The sequence below is a fragment of the Neolamprologus multifasciatus genome, chromosome 8, assembly GCF_963576455.1.
Source record: "Neolamprologus multifasciatus chromosome 8, fNeoMul1.2, whole genome shotgun sequence".
In the NCBI taxonomy this organism is placed as follows: Eukaryota; Metazoa; Chordata; class Actinopteri; order Cichliformes; family Cichlidae; genus Neolamprologus; species Neolamprologus multifasciatus.
This window is the reverse complement of record NC_140446.1, coordinates 2,308,958-2,330,828: the sequence shown is the minus strand read 5'-3', so window position 1 is coordinate 2,330,828 and position 21,871 is coordinate 2,308,958. Positions and strand designations below refer to the sequence as shown.

Here is a 21,871-nt window from a genome sequence, read left to right as displayed (position 1 = left end):
GCTCATTAACACCCAATTAACACCTGAGAATTTCATTCACCAAACCTGGAGCTCAGACTTCTCGGATGGTCTTTGAGCAAAATTAACTGCACAGCAGGTCTTATAATTTGACAGACAATTGCATTAAAATGCTCTAAAAGGCTCCAGTGCACAAGCACGGTGCAGAGGTGCAGTTCACTGACGGCTATCGTGTCAGTAAATGAGTCACGCAGCTAATAATGCAAACTTTAAGCCTTAAAACAGTTTAACTGTTTGATTTTCAGCAAGGGGTCGATTGAGAGGACAAACCGTATTTCTGTATCAGGCTGTGAACATTACGGAGCCCCGCAAGGGACATGGGAGAAAATTTTTAAGACGGACTTTTGCGAGATCTCGCAAAACAAACTCGGGATCTCGCAAACTCGGGATCTCGCAAAAGTTTTAGCCGCAGTTTTAGCTCGAAGCTAACGGGAGGTCGAGACCTACTACAGCCGGGAGGAACACCGCTTTCCCGGCACATCGTGCCTCGACCTCCCGGTCGGCTTCGAGCCAGCGTCCGAAGAATGCGGCTAAAACGTTTGCGAGATCTCGCAAAAGTCCGTCTTAATTTTTTTTTTCTCCCATGTCCCCTGCGGGGCTCCGTAAACATGTTTATTCCTGCTGTACAGTTGGATATTTGAACACTGCACTCTGTGGGGACTGACTCACTCATGGAGCCGGCCCCGAGTGGACATTTGAGGAACTGCAGTTTTTAGCATTTGCAAGTTTCCACGTTAATTTTCCAAAGGTGGACCAAGTATTTCTGCCTCATTTTTACATTCATGTGTAAGTAATTTCTCCTCTGTACCCCACAATCAGTTTCCTGTGACGCACCACTGCCATTTTTTTTTCTTCCTCTCGTAGTGTCCTGATGTTCAGACTCTGGTTTCTGCTCTGTTTTCAGTCACCACTGTCATTAGATTTAATCTGGTTATTTACATCAAGCTGCTGCCCTGCCTTGCCCCTCTGCAGTTGCAGCCGGCCTCAAGAAAGAGTGTGTGAGTGAGTGTGTGTGTGAATGCTGCTCTGTTTTATGATGGAGTAGAAAAGGAAAGAGGCGAGTCATGTTCAGACATCTGGATGTGAGCGCAGTTTGCACTGATGACGATCGAGTGACTGTAAATGAAAAGGAGGACCAGGTGAACCCGGACCGGCTCATTTTAGCTTAAATTTCTTGGTAACACAAAGGTTTATGAGACATTTGTTCAGAGTTATCAGTGTGCAGCCCTTTCAGTTATGTTTTTAGCACTTGGTAAGTAAGGTCAGTAATTATTTGGAAGAAGTATTGAGTCTAGTTCTGTGAAGTCACCAGGCCTCTCTTTGTCTGTCAGGGCGCTGAGCAGGTGTGAGGAGATGATCCAGCGTTACAGCAGGGAGGTGAAGTCCGACAGAGCCGCGGTGGGGAAAGCGGTGGAGGACTGCATGAGGGCCATCATAGGAGTCCTGCTCAACCTGACACATGACAACGGTTAGTGCGCCAAAAACACTCCAAACACACTTTACTGCGGCTTATTGAAACGCTTAAACATTATTAATCTGACGTGTGAAACTCGGTCTGCAGAGTGGGGCAGCACGAAGACGGGAGAGCAGGAGGATTTGATAGTGACGGCTCTGAACTGTGTTCTCAAAGTCCCTCAGTATCTTCCTCAGGAGCAGAGGTTCGACATCAGAGTACTGGTGCGTATTAAACCGTTTCCATCACAGGTTTGGGTTAAAATTAGACTTAAAGTGGTATTAATGATGACAGCAGTGAAAACAGAGTTTTGACTGACCCATGAGTGCCACTGTGTGTTTGCTGCGTTCAGGGTCTGGGTTTGCTCATCAACCTGGTGGAGTACAGTGCCAGGAACAGGTACTGCCTGATGGAGATGGAGATGGAAGGAGGCCAGGGTCCCTGCGACTCCACCGTCCTGCTCAGCCCTCAGCACCAGGACATCGCCAGCACGGGCCCGCTGAGCGCCATCGCTGCTCTTGTACAGGTACAAACTCAGGAGTGGATGGAAAAACCCAAAGAAGAGTACGACTGAAGTGAAGTCGCCACGTTACAAACACAAATGTCCATATTTTAGGAACAAACTATCAAAATGTTTTGTTTTTGTGAATCAGGTTATTTTTTTTTTTAGTTTTTGTTTGTATTAAAACTTTCTGCAGCTCAGAGAGGAGCGAGTGTGGATCTGCTGCACTCTCTGTCACTTCAGGTGGTTTATTTCACCAGAAAAGGGGAAATTTCCCTCCCAGAACAGGCTCTAAAATAATCCTGGATGCTTTTAAATTCTTTCTCACATGCCGACCTTCATTCAGATTCACCTCGGTGCTCAGTGTGGACTGGAAGGAGAAAATAAACCTTTAATAGTAGTTTTGGCGTCATCTGTCAGGTGTAGAGTTTAGTTTTTTGCTTCCCTCTCAAACAGTTAATTGAATTTGTCTCCTGGTGTTCAGACGATTCACATTAAAAGAAAAGGCCGATCATTCCCTCACTGCGTCTTCGATTAATGGAGCACAAACACGGTCTGATTAATGTCTGCAGCAGCTGCTGCTGTGAGGAATATTTCAAGCTCACTTTTATGTTTTAGCGTGAAAATTAATCCTCGCGTGATCCTCGGAGTCGAGTTTGTCTCGTCTGCGTTTTGTTCTCTTCTGCCATCTTACTCGGTGTTTCCCATGAGCGCCATTAAAACCGGATCTAAATCAAATCAAGCCGGCTAATCACATTGGGATGGTCCCCTTGTGCAGACTGACTCCAGCGAGGGCGGTGGAAGAATCTGCAGCGCCATCCAAACATCACGCAGAGTTTGAAGCGTGGTGACTGGAAGTCACTGCCTGTCAGGAAACCATCTGTGAACTGTTTTCATGGATCTAGTTTCTGCATTTGAAAAGTGCATAAACCTGCTTTTTTCTGTCCAGCAGGGGGCGACGCCTCTGCTGTATCAATGGAAAATCTGAGAGTTATTGGGAAACTTTGGCTAGCTTCAAATCTTATTGAACACAAAATGACGATCGTGTACATACAGCCTATGAATCGCTTGGCGTTGGTTCTGATGTTCTCTGTCGCCCTCAGCTGTTCCTGCAGCGCGAGCGGGCCGCCGTCCTGGCCGAGGCCCAGACCGACGACCTCATAAAGGAGGCGCCGAAACCTGCTTTGGACCAGAGCGGCGAGTGGCAGGAGACGGGCGGCGAGATCCAGTGGGTCGCCAACGACAACGACTCCGACAAACAGGACGAAGGCAAGAAGAAGAAGGAGGACGAGGAGGACGAGGAGCTGGACCTAAACAAAGGTACAGGCAGAGTGTGGCGTTGATCACTCCTGCTGATGATGATCGTTACCATCGAGCAAAAAGTGAGACGTGACCCTCGTTTCTCTGTCCCAGCTCTGCAGCACGCAGGGAAGCACATGGAGGACAGTATCGTGGCCTCCTACACGGCACTGCTGCTGGGCTGCCTATGCCAGGGGAGCCCGGTGAGTCTGACACACACACAGTTGTGTATCTGTAAGATGAGAAGACGTCACCCTGACTCATTTATTTCCTGGAGACTAACATCAAAACATGAATGAATTGCATGCTGGGTACACAGATTTGTGTCTGTAGGGAGTTTCTCGAAGTTTGCACCTGCATTTTAAACACAGTAGAAACACATTTACCCTCAAACACATAAATACAGCCTCATGACACACTGAGGCGTACACTTGTTGTTATGAGGCTTCAGAGCTCGTTTGGATTTGTCTGATTGATCTTCGTGTGTTTGATTTCTTTTGACTGTCCTGCAGATGAATGTGACTACTGTGAGAGAGAACCTGCCTAAAGGAGATTTCTCCATCATGACAGAAATGCTGAAAAAGTTCCTCAACTTCATGAACCTCACTGTGAGTCACAGCTTCAATAAAAGACTCCCTGTAATGTGTTTAGTTCTGTTCTAGTGGGCACAGAGAGATGATCCAAATGTGCTCTGAATATGTTTGTTCATTTATTTATTTTTTTAAATTAAAGCTTAAAACTTCTCGTGGAGATGATCATCGTTTTACATAAAGAAATGTTGCTGAAGCAGATAAGACACAAAACTTTGAAATGTTGACCCCTGGCCTTTTTTATAAGCTAGTTTATCAAATCGCCGTATATCCTACTCATGTTGGACACATAAATCTGGAAGTGCAGGTCGTTTTACCCAAATACATGAAGGAGGGAAGATTTCAGAACCGAGCGAGTTTGTAGAAACGCGTCAGAGCTGTGAAAAAACACGGTATAAACTATTCTGAAGCATCTTGTCACAAAAGACTGGATGTGACAAGGAGGGGTGGATTTCATCCTGAAATCACTTGCTCATTGGCTAATGACTTGTCAATCACAAGCCATTAGCCAATGAGCAAGCACCCACTGGCTTTGTTGAAACGTTTTACAAAAAGATTTACAAAAGCAGGAAATTGTGTACTGAGGCTTAGACGGAGAGCCTGTCACTACCCGATCCGTACCGGAAACCCGATTGGTACCCCGCATGCACGAAAGGTGTCTACTTCCGGTCGAAGCATTTTACGATAGTTACGGGTCAGAGTATCTGTTAAGATGTTAAGAATGATAAGCATCTCTTAAAATGTTTCCGATAATGAAACATTTAATATAATGTAGACAAAAACAAAAAAAATAAAAAGATAGTGACGGATCAGGACCAGAAGTCGACTTGCAACCACAGTTATCGCCATCTGGTGGTCATCAGATAGAATGCAGGTTTTTAGGCACTTCGGAACTGGCTTTGTTTTTATGAATGAAGCTACGTCTCCGCTTGTTTTCACTGTGAAGGCAATAAAAACGGCGCACATTTCCTCTGACAGCATACTGGCTGATAGTGTTACATTAATGGACACATTAGCTACAATTCCAGCATTCGCTTGTTCAACATAATGTGTTTATACATCATCATTACCTCCGAGCAGGACTATCACAGCTGTTGCTGACTGAGAAGTGTAGTCACTGTTTCACAAAGGTGGACGTGAGGCTGCTGTAAGTCCAGACTAACGTTATTCAACGACGATTATCAGACAAGTTTGTTCAAGAGTAAAATCTGTGATTTGAATAAAAAACGAGCTGTGAGTTTGTTGAAATGGTAAGAAGGAAACAACCTGCACGTCTGATTTTCCAGTTGTGTGTTCGTTCATGACTGACCCCTGCTTCCTCTCTGCAGTGTGACGTCGGCACCACAGGACAGAAGTCCATCTCCCGGGTCATTGACTATCTGGAGCACTGCTAGAGAGAAGTCTGTCTCAAATACGTACTCACACAAAAAGACACATGCAACACAACCATCTCCTTCATCATCGTTACCACCATCACCTTCACCTCGGAGTCGACCGCTGGAGTAAACTAACGGGACCGTCGTCCTCTTCCCTTTTAAAGGAGCTTCACCTGGTCAGCGCTGGTCAGCTCGTTTCCTCTGTGGCTTTAAAGGATGAACCCTTTAAAAGCTGCAGCAGAGAGCACAGATGCTTTTGTTTTTCTGAAGAATCCAAGTCAGTGTTTGGTTGTTATTTCTTCCTTTTCCTCAGTTTAAAAGTTGCTCAGAGCGATGTTTTTCTTCTTCTCTGATAAATTCCATTTCAAAGCGTCTCCTCACCTTCTCGGCCCCCCCTCGCTCGTGAAAACCCCTTTCGTATCGAGCAATGGCAGATTGGAGTGAAGCTGCCCCCCCCCTAGCCTGCCATCAAGCCTCGCGCCCTGAGCTGGTAACTGCCAAACAAACAAGCTGAGCTCTTTAAAAAGAAAGATGGCTTTTACTTTGAAAACGGTCGACCCCAGGCTCCTCGCAGGCCGCCTCATTTCTCTCACGCTGTGTTCTTCTTCTCTCTTTGCTGCTGTAACCTCTTGGCTCTGTTGAAGGAGGTGCTTTAGCGCTGAGAAACCACGCGCATTGATCATTTGTGGGCGGAGGGTGGGAAGCCTGACCCGCGGTGAAGTCGAGGTGGGACTGCTTGTTTTTGCATGACACCTCGTTTCGCGGCGGCGTCGAAAGAGGACGCGCGGCGCCTTTGTGCCGACTTCACACCTGACTCTCAAAGCTTTCGGGGCTTTAGAAACTTTGGACAACCTCTGCTTCCAAAAAGCAGAAAGTTTTTCCCTTTCAAACGATCGAGTCGCGCTCAACATCAAAAGCTTGGTGTCTCAGCGGGTTCCCGAGCCCTCTGGGCCAGAACCTGTCCTCCTCCTGCTCCTTTCAATTACCGCCAGGGCGTTTGAGCTCGCCGCTCATGGTGGAGACTTCAATTACAGTAAAGACAGCCAAGGAAGCCCCCCCAGTCTGACAGGTGAAGGCCAGGCTCTTTGCTTTTGAACTGGGCCGCCAGCAGAGGGGCTTTCACAGAGGAGGTCGATTATTTGTCCCTCCTGCTCAGATGTTTTTAGGAGGAAGCTCAAGATCCTCAAACCCGCAGTTTAACTTCAAATCCTGTGTTTGGACTTTCCAAGAGTGCATCACTCCCTAACGTACATTTCAGCGATCCTGAGGTTGGATTGGGAATTTGTAAATGATAGAAATCGGCTTTTCCGTTCGGCCTTCTGTGGGTTTCTTCTTTGAAGCCTTTTCAGATGGCAAACCTGTGAAGAAGTCAAGACTCCAGCAGCGCTTACAGTACAAACAGCAACTCATTACACGTCAGCCATTGCACTTGTAGCTTTAACCTGCCCCGGCCTTTCCTCTGTGCACCGTCAGTGGAGGCTGAAGTTCAGAAATGTTCCCTGATTGGGGAATGGGAAAGTCATTTCTGTTCCTCCTTCCTTCAAGTTGAGTTGTAACTAAAGGCTTTATTAATAGAATAAATAGATATGATTTAGTTTGAAAAGATTTTCAGCCTCATTGTTGTTAAAGAGCTAAAAAAAAAGTTTAGTGTCACAATTCGTCAGTTTGGAGACTCGCAGAAGAGCATTCATTGGAAGATGTCTCGGATAAGCCCCGCCCACTCCATTAAAATCATACAGCCATGGTCTAACTCTCACTTCAGTTGCTTATTAACCCTTTAATGACCTCCAGCTAATAAACTTGTTAGAAAGGAAACCTGGGTAAGAAATAAAAGAAGAAAGATGGCCGTGAACATCGTTTTAGTGTTGGCGCTTTGCAGCCACGTTCAGGTCCCCACAGTCACTCATCAACACTGAAACGCAACCCGTCACACTAAAGGTCACTGCTGTGAGATAAAGGACACCGACGGCTGTCCATAGAGGCCAAAGCAGGTTTTTAAATTCCAGCAGGCTGCGCGTGTTAATTACTGCTGTAATCTGTCTCATTTTAATGCGAGTCTGTGGGGACCCACTCGCTTTTGGAGCCTCAGGTGGATGCTAGAGGACCTGCAGTTGTTGACGCTAGCTTCATCTCCTTCGTTCCTGCTTTAAGCTAAAGATTCGCCTTCGAATTTTTCTCAAAAACAGATTTTTTTTAAAGGTCCAGATTAAGAGAGAGAGAGCATCGTCTGAGCAAGCTAACATTTACAGTTGTCACTTTGTTTGTTTTCACGCTCTGGCGTTTTGTCATCAGCGCCGTGAGCTCCTGCTGCTGTTTGATTTCATCTTTAGAGCTGGAAAAAAAATGACCTGTTAAAGTTTAAAGATTGTGTCATTGTTCATGTGGTTTTGTATTTGTTTGTCTGTGGACACACACACACACACACACACACACACACGTTAAAACTTCACACTCCTTTATGAAAAGTTTACAAGAGCTTTATTCACAGACGTCTGGAAGAATGAATGGAAGAGCTTTTTGTACATAGTTTCCTGTAAATAGATTGGACCTCCTCATGTAGGAGGGGAGTGATGGAGGGAGTTTGGGGTGGAGGGGGCAGTTTGGGGAGGGACGCGGGCGGGCCGGGGTTAAATTTAAATTTAGACCGTAGACTCTACTTTTCTGAATCTGATTCTATTTTTTCTTTTTTCTAAGCCTTTTTCTCCCAGCCGTGTTGTTGTTTTTGGACAGACAGAGAGCTTCTTAACGAGCCGCCTGCAGGAAAACTTGATCTTTGTACCAATTTGCAGACCGATGTCTTTGGTTACCTGTACATAATTTTAAAATAATAAAAATTGATACTTTGAGTAACTCTGGCACAGAGTTTTTCTTTCTGTCGTCCTCGGTGTTTGAGTCCACGAACACGTGAAAGTTTTGGGTCCTTTAATGTCTGAATAGAATCACAGATAATCACGTCCCCCCTGCACGTCCTCCTCGGGGCACCCCGGCCTCCGCCGCTGCTCCTGGCCGTGTGGAAAGTGCCTCTCGGGCCGAGGCGGGTCCCCGGCCGCCGGCGCTTTGTCGGTGCCCGGGCTGCGAGCTCCGCCCGCGCCCTGCTGCAGCAGCTCGCTGAGGGTGGAGATGTAGATCTGCGCCATCTGCAGGGTCTCGGACTTGGACAGCTTCCGGTCGCTGTCCGTGTTGGGAATAACGCTGCGGAGCCGGTCAAAGGCCACGTTCAGTCCGAGCATCCTGCGCCGCTCGCGAGCATTGGCCGCGAGGCGCCGGCGTCTCTGCGCGCGCTCTAGAGCGCTCGTGTCCGGCGGCAGGTAATGCAGCGCGCCCCCGGCGGGACCGAGCCGGAGCTCCACGATGGCGCGCGGGGGGTCCCGGTAGTCCCCGGAGCGGTCCGGTGCGAGGCTCCGCTGCAGCAGCGCGTGGAGATCCGCGTGGAGAGCCGAGGCCGCGGGACCGCACTCAGAGTCCACGGACACGAAGGGAGCGAAGAGGCTTTTACGCGGAGGCATCTCTGCTCCTCCTCCGCTCTCCCCTTTCTCCTTGTCCTACTGTCTCCTTCTTCCTCTTCTCCTCCTCTGGTCTCCTTCTCCTCCTTCACCAAACGGCCACAGCCGCTGAGCCTCACCGGGACCCTTCACGTTTCTCAGCATTGATGGGAGAATTTATGGAGTGGGGGGCCTTGCGTGCTTCGGGGGCGTGGACAGGGTCGTGTGCTGCTCAGTGAACTTTGCCAGATGCGCAGCTGGAAGTCGATTAACCGAGTTCATCAAAAGAGGATTAGAAGCGTCTCAGTGCGCCGCTGAGGACGGAGAGGAGGACGGAGAGCGCCACGGTGTGAAGTTCCACTCACACACACTTCACGGACAGTTTTTCAATTATAAAAAGTTTGTAATAAGAGTTTCGAGCTGAAAGCAAACTTGTGTCATGCAGCAGATCATTTAAGACCGCAGTGAAACATTTTAGCGCTCAGATTTAAAGAAAACGTGTTTGTATGTCTGAGCACAGCTGCTACACTTCGCGCTGCTTCCATCACCACACAGATGTTAGTGGATGAAGTATTTCCTTGTTCTGTCACCAGAAATCTGCGTGATTAGTTTCTTTCCCACACAGAAACATTCATCCCAACATGGAACAGTTGGAACCATCGTTCATGCTGAAGCTGCGCGACCAGTTTAATGCAAACACATTTAAAACAGTCAAAATTTCAGTTATTAATTAATTTGATGAAGATCAGTGAAAAGGGATCATTTGTAAAACAAACAGCAGATGAATAGATTGTCTGTTCTTCATTCAAACATTATTACTCTGCAGAGTAAAATTAAAATAAAAAAACAAACATGAAAATAAAACCGAAAAGTAAAAAATAAAACAAATCTACATGTGGTTTGGGACCAGAACTGGCAGAGGGCGCACTGTGGTCCTCACAGGACGGAGCATCATTCATTCAGTATTCAAAGATGAAGGAAATTCTACATCAATTTTTTTCTTGTTGTTTATGGTTGTTGTTGTTTTAAATCATCCTCTGAAGGTTTTGTGTTTCAGAAAATCACATTTTAAATGTGAACTTTGTAAAAGAGACGCAGGTTATTAACTCTAAGGTTCAGCTGACGATCGAGTGAAGGTTTGGGAGCAAATAATAAATAAATTTCCAATCTGTGCATGTTTAAATGGAAAGTTTGAGGCCGTCCTGTCACACAGCAGCCATGTTTAATGATCTCTAATCGTGATTAATCAGATGTTTTCACTGGTTTTTGTCTTATTTTCTGTTATTTGATTGAAAGTTGACATCACATCTGTTTCTTTTTCACGTGTTGAGGCAGAAACTTTATTCAAATTCAAGATTTTACTTGTTTTCTTCTGTGGTGATGAAACACCAGCGCGCTCAGTGAGGAAGACTCCACAGTGTTTATATTTCTTACAGAAATGTAATTTTCCTCATTTAGGATCTCGTTTTTCATGTGGCTTTTTTAAAGTTACCTGTAATATCCTCACATAATCCAGGTAACTGTTTTTTTCTGCGAACACATTTGTCCTTCAGATCAGAATCATAAGTTTTGTCTGTATTCAGCTGGGAGAAAACTTCCTTCTTTTTGTGTCCAGGCTGAACAGATTCTCCCTCCATGCTTGTGTTGGGACATTTAAGCTCGCAGCAGAGACTCTGGTTTGATAACTAAATGATGTTTGATCATCTTTAGAACCAGCTAAAGCTTCCAGACTGAAGAAGCGGCTGTGATGAGCACAGTCGTTTGGTCTGATATGAAGTTAGGCCTCTTCTCTGTTTCAGCAAAGGACAAAAATGTCTCCCCGCCTCTCTACAGGTGGACAAGTCGCCTGGACAGGTGGAGTAGAGCACATGATGATTACTACATCTCTGACCTCACATCGCCTCCGGGTCCCTGGAACAACATCTGTTTCCTTAAACCGCACTTTGACTGGAGAAATCATTTTGACTCCAGCTGAATAAATTCTTATTTTGTTCCACTTTGCAACTAAACGTGTAAATATAGATTCAGGTCTCCAGCCAGCGAAGGACTAAGGACGAAGAAGCCTTTGGTTTTCGTCCCAGCCTTGTAATCCTGTCCAGCATTAATTATTCATGCAACAGTTACATGAATAAATGCCACACGGAGCACGTAGGTGAAGACGTTTTCTTGGTTTAATAGTGTTTTGTCCTGAATGGCTGGGGGATGATGTTAGCATCACACACTTGATTAAAAAGCTCAGCGTTTCACGGCTGTAGCGTCCTTGAGTTTCCCTCCGCAGGCTGCTCAGACATTTGTCTGATGTATTAAAGCTCGTCACTGGAACTTGTTTTTAAGGTTAATTAAAAGTGTTGTGCTCCCGGAGGTTAAAGCCTGACGATGACTGACAGCCGCTGGCAGCCTCGTATCCTCTGGACAGACTCTAATGGGATTTAGCAGCGTGTCCCGGCCGCCGTGTGCCAGCGCTCTGGCGGGCCGGGCCTTTGCAAACGCCACAGCGTGCCACCGAGATGCCACAAAAATGGCTGCGTGACACACGGGAGCATAATGGACTCCTTATGGCCGGGGGTGGGGGGGACCCTCGCTGTCTGGGGCCCCTGGCTCAGTTTCCTTTTATTCTCCAATCTGGAGCACGTGGGGAGGTTTGGCTTCACGCCTTAGCTGACAGTTGCTGGCACGCTCCGCTTTATTAAAGCCAATGAAACGGCTCGTTGCAGCCAGAGAGCGGACACAGGCCGCAGATCAAACCCTCCGCTGCCCGTGCAGATGACACGTACACGCCACACCGGCCTGCTGCACATCTGCAAGTTTGGCTTTTTCTGCTCTTGTTGCAAAAAGTTTAACTTCTAATTTTTTTTAAAGTTAAAGTAAAAACACTTTGTGTGTGTTTCAGCTGATTTCACACAGATCTGAAAGCGCACAAGCTCACATGTTTAAAACATTCCTCTCAAGTTAAACTGATTATTTTTGTTTAATTTGAATTACAGAGGGCTCTTTTTTTTAGCATGCCATTGTTTTTGGGGGAAACTTTATCATTAAGGCCACGACAAACGCTCCAGTCTACCTGCAGAGTTAGATGTGCAATTATTGTATTTCCCCACAAAATTACCAAGAAATTACACAGTACTCAAAATTACTTATGCACAACCTAACCTGACATGTTGTTCTGCTTTGTTAGCCTTTAAGTATTTGTATGCCAATGCAGTTATTATTATTATTATTTGGGAGGAGAGGAAAGCATACAGGTGATCTGCTCCTAGCAAACATGTCACATGTGCCACCAGCTACAGGTGGAAACATCTTTCACCTTCAGCTTTATTTTTTATTTGTGTATACATGTGGTCACTGCAGTCTTTACCCTTTAATTTTTCTTAAATACAAGATAAACTGTATTTCCTGCAGAGCATGAATCCCCATTTGTGTCTCCATATTTGCAGCAGCAGGATATGGCTTAAGAGAAACTAGTGTGTGTGTTAGTGGTCATGAAGGAACACGTCATAGTGCAATACGAAGGTGTTTCCATTAGTTTTTGGACAATAAAAGGTTTTGAGGCGCGCTCAGTTCACGAACTGCTATCCTAAACTGATGTGCAGGTAATTTAACAACAAAAAGCCCTGAAAGCACATCTGCATTCCTCTGTTTGGGAAGCAAACATGGAACGAGTGGTTATTAGTTCGAGGTAAGAGGTTTGGCTTCACTCGTTAACACGCTGCGCCTTATTAAACCCAATGAGACGGCTCGTTGGAGCCAGCGGACCGACACGGGCTGCAGATCAAACCCTTTTCCCACAGAGTCGCTGAAGCAACACAGCTGAGCTTTCTCTCCACGGTGGACTTTAACACAATAAGTAATTTCTGTCCAGATAAACTCAAATCTTTTACCCCACATTTATTCACCACCGTTCAAAGCTACCCGACCCTGGCTCGAGATGGTCACGTTATCACAACGACTCCATTTTCACTGCTGCTGACAAAAAACTATAAAATACCAAAGAGACATGAATTATCTCACAGCTGTAAATACTGGGAACAAAAAAAGATTTCTAAAATGATGAATGTCCGCCTGGGCGAAGCATGTGTTTCATCTTTGTCTGCTTCTTTTTGTTGAGTTTGGAATAAAAGCCTGCAGTGTGAACATGAAGCCCGGCATGTCAGTAACAGAAAGGCTGAATGTCAGTCACCATGACCGCAGTGGTATCGCTCTGTAATTTTTAATGTTCATTTCAGTGTCTTGTGTCAGAGACCAGCTGTCTGATAAATGCTTACATTGTTTTTTACTCTCTTTGCAGGTTATTTTCACTCAGAGTCTGTCGACCTGAAAACCCATCTGCCAAAAACTGAAATCTTAACAAGCTTCCTCATTTTTCCAGGCACCATTAAACTCTAAAAGTCACCCAAATTGGCTAAAAAGCAAAACAGTCTGAGTCAATTTAGCACCAAACACACTAATGTGATAGTTCACTCCGAGAGTGACCAGATCCCAAAACGTAAATGTGGAGCAAAGACTGTGTTTATGTAGGACGACGTGAGAGCTGTTACTAATGCTGAGAAAAGTCAGAAGTTTGCCATAAAGTTCGACACTTTCATTAAAAAAGACATTAAAATGTATTTAATTCTCAATCCAATTCAGTTTTATTTATACAGTACGGTGGCCCCTAGAGACAAAACACTTGCAAACTCCAAAACACTTGCAAACTCCAAAACACTTGCAAACTCCAAAACACATGCAAACTCCAAAGCACTTGCAAACCCCAAAACACTTGCAAACCCCAAAACACATGCAAACCCCAAAGCACTTGCAAACCCCAAAACACATGCAAACCCCAAAGCACTTGCAAACCCCAAAGCATATGCAAACCCCAAAGCACTTGCAAACTCCAAAGCACATGCAAACCCCAAAGCACTTGCAAACTCCAAAACACTTGCAAACCCCAAAGCACTTGCAAACCCCAAAACACATGCAAACCCAAAACACATGCAAACTCCAAAACACTTGCAAACTCCAAAGCACATGCTAACTCCAAAACACTTGCAAACTACAAAACACTTGCAAACTCCAAAACACTTGCAAACCCCAAAGCACTTGCAAACCCCAAAGCACTTGCAAACTCCAAAACACTTGCAAACTCCAAAGCACTTGCAAACCCCAAAGCACTTGCAAACCCCAAAGCACTTGCAAACCCCAAAACACTTGCAAACCCCAAAGCACTTGCAAACTCCAAAACACTTGCAAACCCCAAAACACTTGCAAACCCCAAAGCACTTGCAAACCCCAAAGCACTTGCAAACCCCAAAACACTTGCAAACTCCAAAACACTTGCAAACTCCAAAACACATGCAAACTCCAAAACCTGGGATATGTTGGGCCATGAAGGCTACACCGACCCATCCTTAAAATTCAGGGAAATTAAGGACGCATTTGAGGGCCGCATTTCGAGCAGCCTTTGAATTGGGACAGCCTTCGTCGCGTCGCTGTGACGTAATCTGCCTTAAAATGCGGCCTTTAAGGCTGCAGACCCCAAATCCGGTCATTGGTACTTCCTGGCTTGTGTAGTTACTAGGTAACAAAAGCTCAACACTGCCCCTAGCATCCTGGAGCACTTCCGTTGTGTTTTGGAATTTGCAAGTGTTTTGTCTCTAGGGACCACCGTAATACAGCACCAAATCACAACAATAGACACCTCAAGGAGCTTTATATTGTAAGGTAGAAACTACAATAATACACACAAAGAAAACCCAACAATCATATGACCCCCTATGAGCAGCACTTTGGCGACAGTGGGAAGGAAAAACTCCCTTTTAACAGGAAGAAACCTCCGACAGAACCAGGCTCAGGGAGGGGCGGGGCCATCTGCTGCGACCGGTTGGGGTGAGAGAAGGAAGACAGGATAAAGACATGCTGTGGAAGAGAGACAGAGATTAATAACAAGTATGATTCAATGCAGAGAGGTCTGTTAACACGTGTTCAGTGAGAAAGCTGACTGGACATGTTTAATCCCAAGACTCAGTTTCAATGAGCATTAATGGAATTAAAGGTCTTGAAGTTCCCCCTCCTGCCTTCACAGTAACTGGTTTGATTTAGTGTGAACACTGTTCTGTTTGGTCATTTCTGTGTTTCAGTCCATAGATTGGCACATCACCTGTGAGTCACACCCTACAAAGCAGGATTTCAGTTGTGGTCAGACATTTCTGTCCAACCATCGGCATGAAGGTCAGAGTCATTCTGGGCCTTTAATTAATTTTCTTCAAGTCATGCTGAAGGTTCTGCAGTATCTTTGACTGTGATTGACTAACATTGGTAGTTTCTCTTTGCAGCATCGTTGGACTGATGAATACTCAGAACAGTTTAAAAGTTCGAGTAACTCGGTGAAGATCAGAACTGTCGAAGTTGGGAACATCTCTTGGAGCCATTTCTAAACAACTGCAGATCCCAAAATCAAACAATTCACATTTGTGAAATAAACAATTTTATGTAAGAACAATATGTATGTTCTAGTGTGTCATCCAAATAACTTGGCTCTTCTTCTAGAACTTTCCAAACTCTCTTTTGGTAAAGTTTTGTATAGTCAGATCTACTGTACCAAGCATGGTGGTGGAAGCATCGTGTTCGGGGGCTGTTTTGGTACTGGTGAAGAAGAAGGACCACCTCCAAATTCGTTAACTTCACCTCAAATCAATGGCTAGATGGAGAACAGCCAAGCCAACTTTATTTATGAAGCACTTTAAAAACAGTGAGCACTCACATGGAGTCGTCATTTTTATTTTTTTATACTTATACTTAAGTACTTATACTAAGGCCTTTAAGACTGTACCTAAACACCACGTCAGTGCCAATAAACCAACTAATTAAAATAAATTCTAAAAATCAAATATTCAGCAAGAAAATGCCAGAAACTTGTTGATGGAAACCAAAACTGTCTGATCGAGATGTAATTTAACCAAATGTTGGTATATTTGAGCCTCTATGTTACCTTTGAACCTGTGTTGTTCCTGTAGAAAAATTCAAGCTTGTGCTTGTGTATTTCTTGTTTTTTAAAGTCATTAAACTTCTGACCATAACTGTATGTCACTAACTGCCTTCTACACATTATTGTAACAGCTGTGGAGAAAACAGTGATCTTTTATTTTTGACCAATTTGAAGTTTTGATTTTGAACCGAAGAAGCGTTCAGAGCTGGAAACATCTAAAGATGTCGGACTGAACGAGGAGACAGAACTAAGAAAGAAGGAAACAAACCGAACCAGCCGACCATGTTCTGTGTGTGTCATCTGTCTCATATAACAAACATGACTACAAAGTTTTGGCTGCACAAAGGATGAAAAAGAAAGAAAAGGGAGCCAATCAGAGAGCTTCAATTTGACATGCTGACAGAGCCACACAGGAAGATCTACAGGTGACGGTCGTGCACACACGACGGCCGCCGGCTCGGTGTGTGTCAGGACTCCGGAGTGACAAAAATGCTTTGATACTGTGATTACACAGGAACCACCAACACACACACACAGAAAACAAGCGCAGATCAATAGCCAAACACCTATGGAAGAACAGCCTCACACTACAGTGAACACACACATACACAAAGCCTCCGACACACTCATTTGTCTCATTTCACACCACTGATCCTTCCTTCCTCCCTCATTGTGTCTTTCTTTAGATGCACACACACTTATTTGTTTCACTACACATCACAGGAGCCTCCTGCTCTCTCTCCCTGCAGGTCCAATCATTAATCATTGATCAGTCCAGCTCAATGTTGTGTGTGTGTGTGTGTGTGTGTGTGTGGCCACGAGGAGTTTAATCAGGCGTGTTGCCCCACTAATGAAAGATCGGCCTCCTCTATCGGCCCCTCAGGACGTTTGCAGCCTGTGTGTGTGTGTGTGCATGTTAGAGAGTAAAAAGTGAGTCTTTATTTTATTAATAGTTTGTTTCTCGACTGTGCTGTGCTGCATTCACTGTCACTCCTGAAACAAATATACATTTCTGCTTCTGTGTTTGCACGACTCCTTGTTGGCTTATGCCACAGTCACATTATAAAGAACAGCAGACTGCAGCAAAATCCCTCGACTGTGTGCATTGAAGTTGCAATAGTTGTTTTGAAAATGGGGACTTTGTCTGTGATCACTTAAACGTGATTTAGACCAGTGGTGTCCAAACCCAGGCCTCGAGGGCCGGTGTCCTGCAGGGTTTAGATGTGTCCTTGATGCATCACAGCTGATTTAAATGGCTAAACGACCTCCTCAACATGTCCTGAAGTTCTCCAGAGGCCTGGTAATGAACTAATCATGTGATTCAGGTGTGCTGACCCAGGGTGATCTAAAACCTGCAGGACACCGGCCCTCGAGGCCTGGAGTTGGCCAAGCCTGATTATGTCGTAACTGGAAATGCCTTTTATCCGTACACCGCAACCTTCCACAGCATTCATGTCGATGTGTACTTAAATTTATCAGGAGCTGCACGTCAGGTTACGTAGAAGGATGCGGTGTAGGGTTAAAATGGGGTTTCAGTTGCGGCATAAGTTCCAACAGTGGTTCCCAAACCTTTTTTGCTGGGCCCCCCTTTGTTTTACAAGAAAAATGTTCGCGCAGTGTTCGTTTTTAAAACTCATTTTTTGTGTTTAGGTGTGGACGAGGAATACAGAGTTCGTCACAACGTTGAAGGTATGTGCCTTTTTTCACATCAGGGTGTGTGCAGGTTATTGTTTACATGAGATGAATTGCAGAATGGCAGATAGAGACAAAATACTGTTAATGTATCTTCAGTTTTACACGCTTACACACAAACACGCAGTTACTGTCCCTCCATTTACAAAGGCAGAGGCGTCACGGTGTGATTATTTTACTGTAGTTGTTTTTTCCCTGTGTAATAATATTCAACATTGCTATCAATACATTTTTCAAAAAATGTCTCTCTGTGCAAAATGGGTTTAAAAATATAAACAGCTGTGGATCCTGTTTGTCTGTGATTTGAACCGGGGGAAGAAATCGTGGCAGGATCAGCCTGATGTTATTTATATCCCGCTGTAACTTTACTGTATAAAGAGCTAAACTCTCCAACATGTCAGGAGTAGTTAGTCATTACAATAAGTGTTTGTGAACTAAAAATCAAGAATGTGGGATCCTGTTTGTCCGTGATTTGAAGAGCCCAGCGCTGCTCCCGACGAAGGGAAAACCAATCCTGCAGGGAGACCTACCTCTGCACCTGTGCAGGTGAAACCAAAGGGAAGATTTGCTTCACCATATTTTCTAGTCTTTGGCTTAGAATGAAGTTGGTTTGGAAACATGTTCAGTGATGCTTCATCTCCTGCTTTGCGTTTGTGTGGGAGCCCTGTGCTAGCAGTGTCCAAGCGTTAGCTTTTTTTCTTCCCCTTTTCGTACCGCACCCCCCCTGCAATGGCTCTGTGCCCCCAGATGTAGCTGTTGTTTTCATTTGGTGCTTTATAAATAAAACTGAATTGAATAGAACATATCTCTGATATAGAAGTATAATTCCTGTGTCATGGTCAGTTGCCATCTTCAAAGAGACTTTGGTGCATAAAGGCAGTAATAAAACAGCATGAAGACAGAGGACAGACCTCCCAATTCAAGTGAATAATCCTAACTACGGTGGCTGCTATAGGACAAACAAGTTTTAGTCAGTCAAGAAAGACCAAGGGTAGTAAATACAGACTGTGCTTCCTGGTTTCTCCTACTGTTTGAATAATATCAACACTAATATCAGCACAACTAAATCAGGAAATAAGACATGGATCCGCTCCATTAATGGTCAGTTACACATTTTGCAGTATTTTACATTTTTCACCTTCAAGCCTTCATCTGTAGTAAGTGCACTTAAATAGCAAAGTGACTCTGGACTGGATCCAAAGTGTTTCCGTAGCTCTTTAAGGCTGTCAGGCTACTGTTTACCTCAGCTGACAATGCCGGGTGACACGTGTCCTCCTTTATTTACTCTGGCGATGGCTGTAAAACTGGGAAAGGAGTCTAATATGAGCCGAAGAGTCACTGAAGCTCACTTCTGTCCAGTGACATTGATACTGCGGTGAGTTATCGAGCATAGCCTAAACTCTTCTCTTGGTTAGCTGCTGCTAGCCTCTGTTAGCTGCTGTTAGCCTCTGTTAGCTGCTGCTAGCCTGCATCAATTAATGACTTTGAAGTTTATCTAACATTGTTGTCTTTTAATACTTAGTGAATAAACTCTCATATCATGTCAGAACATAATCAAACTGTTTATCACAGGGAATCTGTGATCTTTAGGACACTTGAGTCTAACATTAGCTGGCATAATGTTAGCTTAGCTGTTGTTGTTTAGTTGCAGGACATCGTGGGTGTTTATGAACACCTACGACTTCTGTTCTTTCACTTTTGGCATACTACACGTGTGTCTGGTTTTTGGCCAGATATGTAAAACATGGTTAGTTGGAATGTATATTCATCCTTTATTCTATTAAATAAACTCTTAAAATGACTAACTATATGTAGCATATCCACCACATATTTAAGTGCAAAATCATTTAAAGCTTTAAACACAAACGGTGCCACTTCGTACAAGACTCTGAAGTGCACAGGGAACCAGTGCAAGGCTCTAACACTGCAGAGATGTTTTTTTGTCTTAGCTGGCAAACGTTTTGCAGATGAGTCACTCTCATCAACAAAGACTGACTCAGATCGATTGGAAGTGTTGCCAATCTGTCTAAATTTGAAACCTGAAATGCAATTAAGTGCAAAATGGAGTGTAACTGAACTCAGTCTGAGTCAGACTGCTATTGAGACTGCTGCGATTAAAACAGGTGGTGCAGGTGGAGATGTTGCATGCTCAGCCTCTTGTTGGTCACCAGAACTACCTGCAGTTAATCTCTGAAAGCAAATAAATTCAGTGCAACAGCCGATTCATCCCTGTCACAACGAGTCAGTTCTTAACCCTAACCCTAAACATGTTATGACTGCCTGCATGTGACATGTTAGCAGAAATCTGCAAACTGCAGCTATGTTTGTCTTTGCACCAACGCTGCTCCCACCTCCTCCTTTGTACCTCGCATCCCACCCTTCCACTCCTGCTGCTGCCATTTCCAATCTCCTTTTATCCGCTGTTTATTGACCCCGCTCCTCCTCCCTGCCACTCTGAACTCTGCGTCTCTCCCACTTTTCTCAGCTGTCTCTGCCTTTGACAGACGATCCGCGTTTTTCTCACTGTGATAACTTGACCCTCTGACCTCTACCTGTTTCTCCCCGACTGACGCTGCTCCTGTAACCTCCACCAACCAGCGATTAATTATAGAAGCGCGAGGCAGGAGGGAGAGGAGATGACAGAAACGTCAGCCTGGATTATGAATACTGCCTGAGAGGAGCGAGAGGGAGTCCATCAGAGGAAGCGGAGTCAAATTACAACTTTGAATGTTCACTTTTCTCTTTGTGTTTCTATTAATGTGTTTCTGCCTTAAAATAATTGTTTGTAAGCAAAATGAAATGGAGGATGTTATAGTTGGATGTTTGGATATGAATATGTAGATCTGGAAAGCGAGGGACTAGATATAAACTCTTCTTTTGTTGTCCAAGATCATCACGATGGCTCTTTCTTGCAAGCACAGTCAGCCTGCTTGGATAGCAGATATCCATTTTTACGATGGTCTTCTAACAGCACCATTTGCCATATTAGGTTTCCTTTATTGGCTCATACAAAATCTTAAATACCTCGTAGACAGAGGTACCGCTCGCTCTTGTGTGAATGGGAGGCAGAGCCTTCAGCTATGAGCAGTGTTGGGAAGGTTACTTTTAAAATGTATTCCACTACAGATTACAGAATACATGCCCCAAAATGTATTCTGTAACGTATTCTGTTACGTTGCTCAATGAGAGTAACGTATTCTGAATACTTTGGATTACTTAATATATTATCATGCTGTTTACAACTACATGAATGTACTATTGCTGTGATTTATTACTGTTACTGAAGGTCCGCGGCTCCGAACCGTAGTAAAGGGACCTCTGGCTAATACGGTGGGTTCTGTGTCGGCTCGTGGCCGAAAACTAGCTTTACTTTGTTGTCTGGGTCAACTTTGCTAGCAGAGACAGAGAGAGGCGTTGAAAGGCTGCTCCAACAGAACTTATTGTTTCAGAGGAAAACACGAACACAGTGTACAGTCGAGTCTTAATAGCTTACTTACAGCTGGACTCGTCAGGCTCTCTTCTTGGCTGCAGTGGTTATTATTATATTTACATGCTTCCAGCTCCCGTTTCTGCTCGATGACAGCTTGTACTTTTCCTTTTTCTCCCTCCCTCGCTCACAGACACATAACGTGTATGACAGTCCATTCTCCCTGCAGCACGGACTACACTGCCCATGATGCTACATTCTTTAGAGCTATACCTGTAGCATTCTGCCTGTTAGCTTAGCACAACAACAACAAAAAGGCCTCTCTCACCCAGGACACACGCAGAGAGAGCGTCACCCTGTAACCATGGCAACCGTAACGCTGCCTGGAACAACAGAACGTAGCTGTCAAACAAAACCCAAACAGTCCTGACCCGCCACAATATGAAACAGGGAAGTACCCGCCGTGTAATCCATTTATTTCAACAAAGTAACTGTATTCTAAATACCACCTTTTTAAACGGTAACTGTAACGGAATACAGTTACTCATATTTTGTATTTTAAATACGTAACGGCGGTACATGTATTCCGTTACTCCCCAACACTGGCTATGAGGCCCCTCTCCTGTGGTCATTGGATGGCTGCGCTTGGTCCTGCTTGAGGTCTCTTCCTGTTAAATGGGAGTTCTTTCTCCCTACAGTTTCCAAGTGCTGCCATAACACATAATGTGAGAATAATACATTCAAAACTGTCTTGAATAATACATTTCATAGACGACAAATGACTCGATGATGATGATGCCTGATGTCAATATCTCACCTCCATGCTTCCCAGCCTCTCTGCATTAATGATGTCCAATGAAACCAACATAACTTGAAAAAAGGGAAGGAAATGATTTAGAAATGAGGACATGTACAGAAAATTTCAAAATAAATAAATGGATAAAATGTCCAGATAATTTTTGGAAAGCTGGGAAGTTTAAGAAAGGTGAGAGAGCATGGGAATCTAACAAGCGTGGTGCCAAAATGAGGACATTTATGGAAAGTAGTGATAATCAGATCGAGATCCTT

The 21,871-nt window shown here is 44.5% G+C and overlaps 2 protein-coding genes across 2 annotated transcripts in view; one reads left to right on the top strand and one right to left on the bottom strand.

Moving 5' to 3' along the window:
• The window catches only part of LOC146512094 (wings apart-like protein homolog), a 36,270-nt gene extending 28,179 nt beyond the window's left edge, over positions 1 to 8,091 (top strand). Inside the window, exons 14-20 of the mRNA XM_085170468.1 lie at positions 1,350 to 1,486; positions 1,580 to 1,695; positions 1,824 to 1,997; positions 3,077 to 3,293; positions 3,387 to 3,475; positions 3,785 to 3,880; positions 5,191 to 8,091. Of these exons, the coding sequence (XP_085026594.1) occupies positions 1,350 to 1,486; positions 1,580 to 1,695; positions 1,824 to 1,997; positions 3,077 to 3,293; positions 3,387 to 3,475; positions 3,785 to 3,880; positions 5,191 to 5,256 (895 nt within the window). The 3' untranslated portion in view covers positions 5,257 to 8,091. The remainder of the gene's footprint in view (positions 1 to 1,349; positions 1,487 to 1,579; positions 1,696 to 1,823; positions 1,998 to 3,076; positions 3,294 to 3,386; positions 3,476 to 3,784; positions 3,881 to 5,190) is intronic.
• On the bottom strand, positions 7,510 to 8,918 carry atoh1c (atonal bHLH transcription factor 1c). The gene has a single exon (XM_085170534.1). The coding sequence runs from the start codon at positions 8,742 to 8,744 to the stop codon at positions 8,178 to 8,180; it is 567 nt and encodes a 188-aa protein (XP_085026660.1). The 5' UTR covers positions 8,745 to 8,918; the 3' UTR covers positions 7,510 to 8,177.
• Positions 8,919 to 21,871: the final 12,953 nt, after the last annotated feature.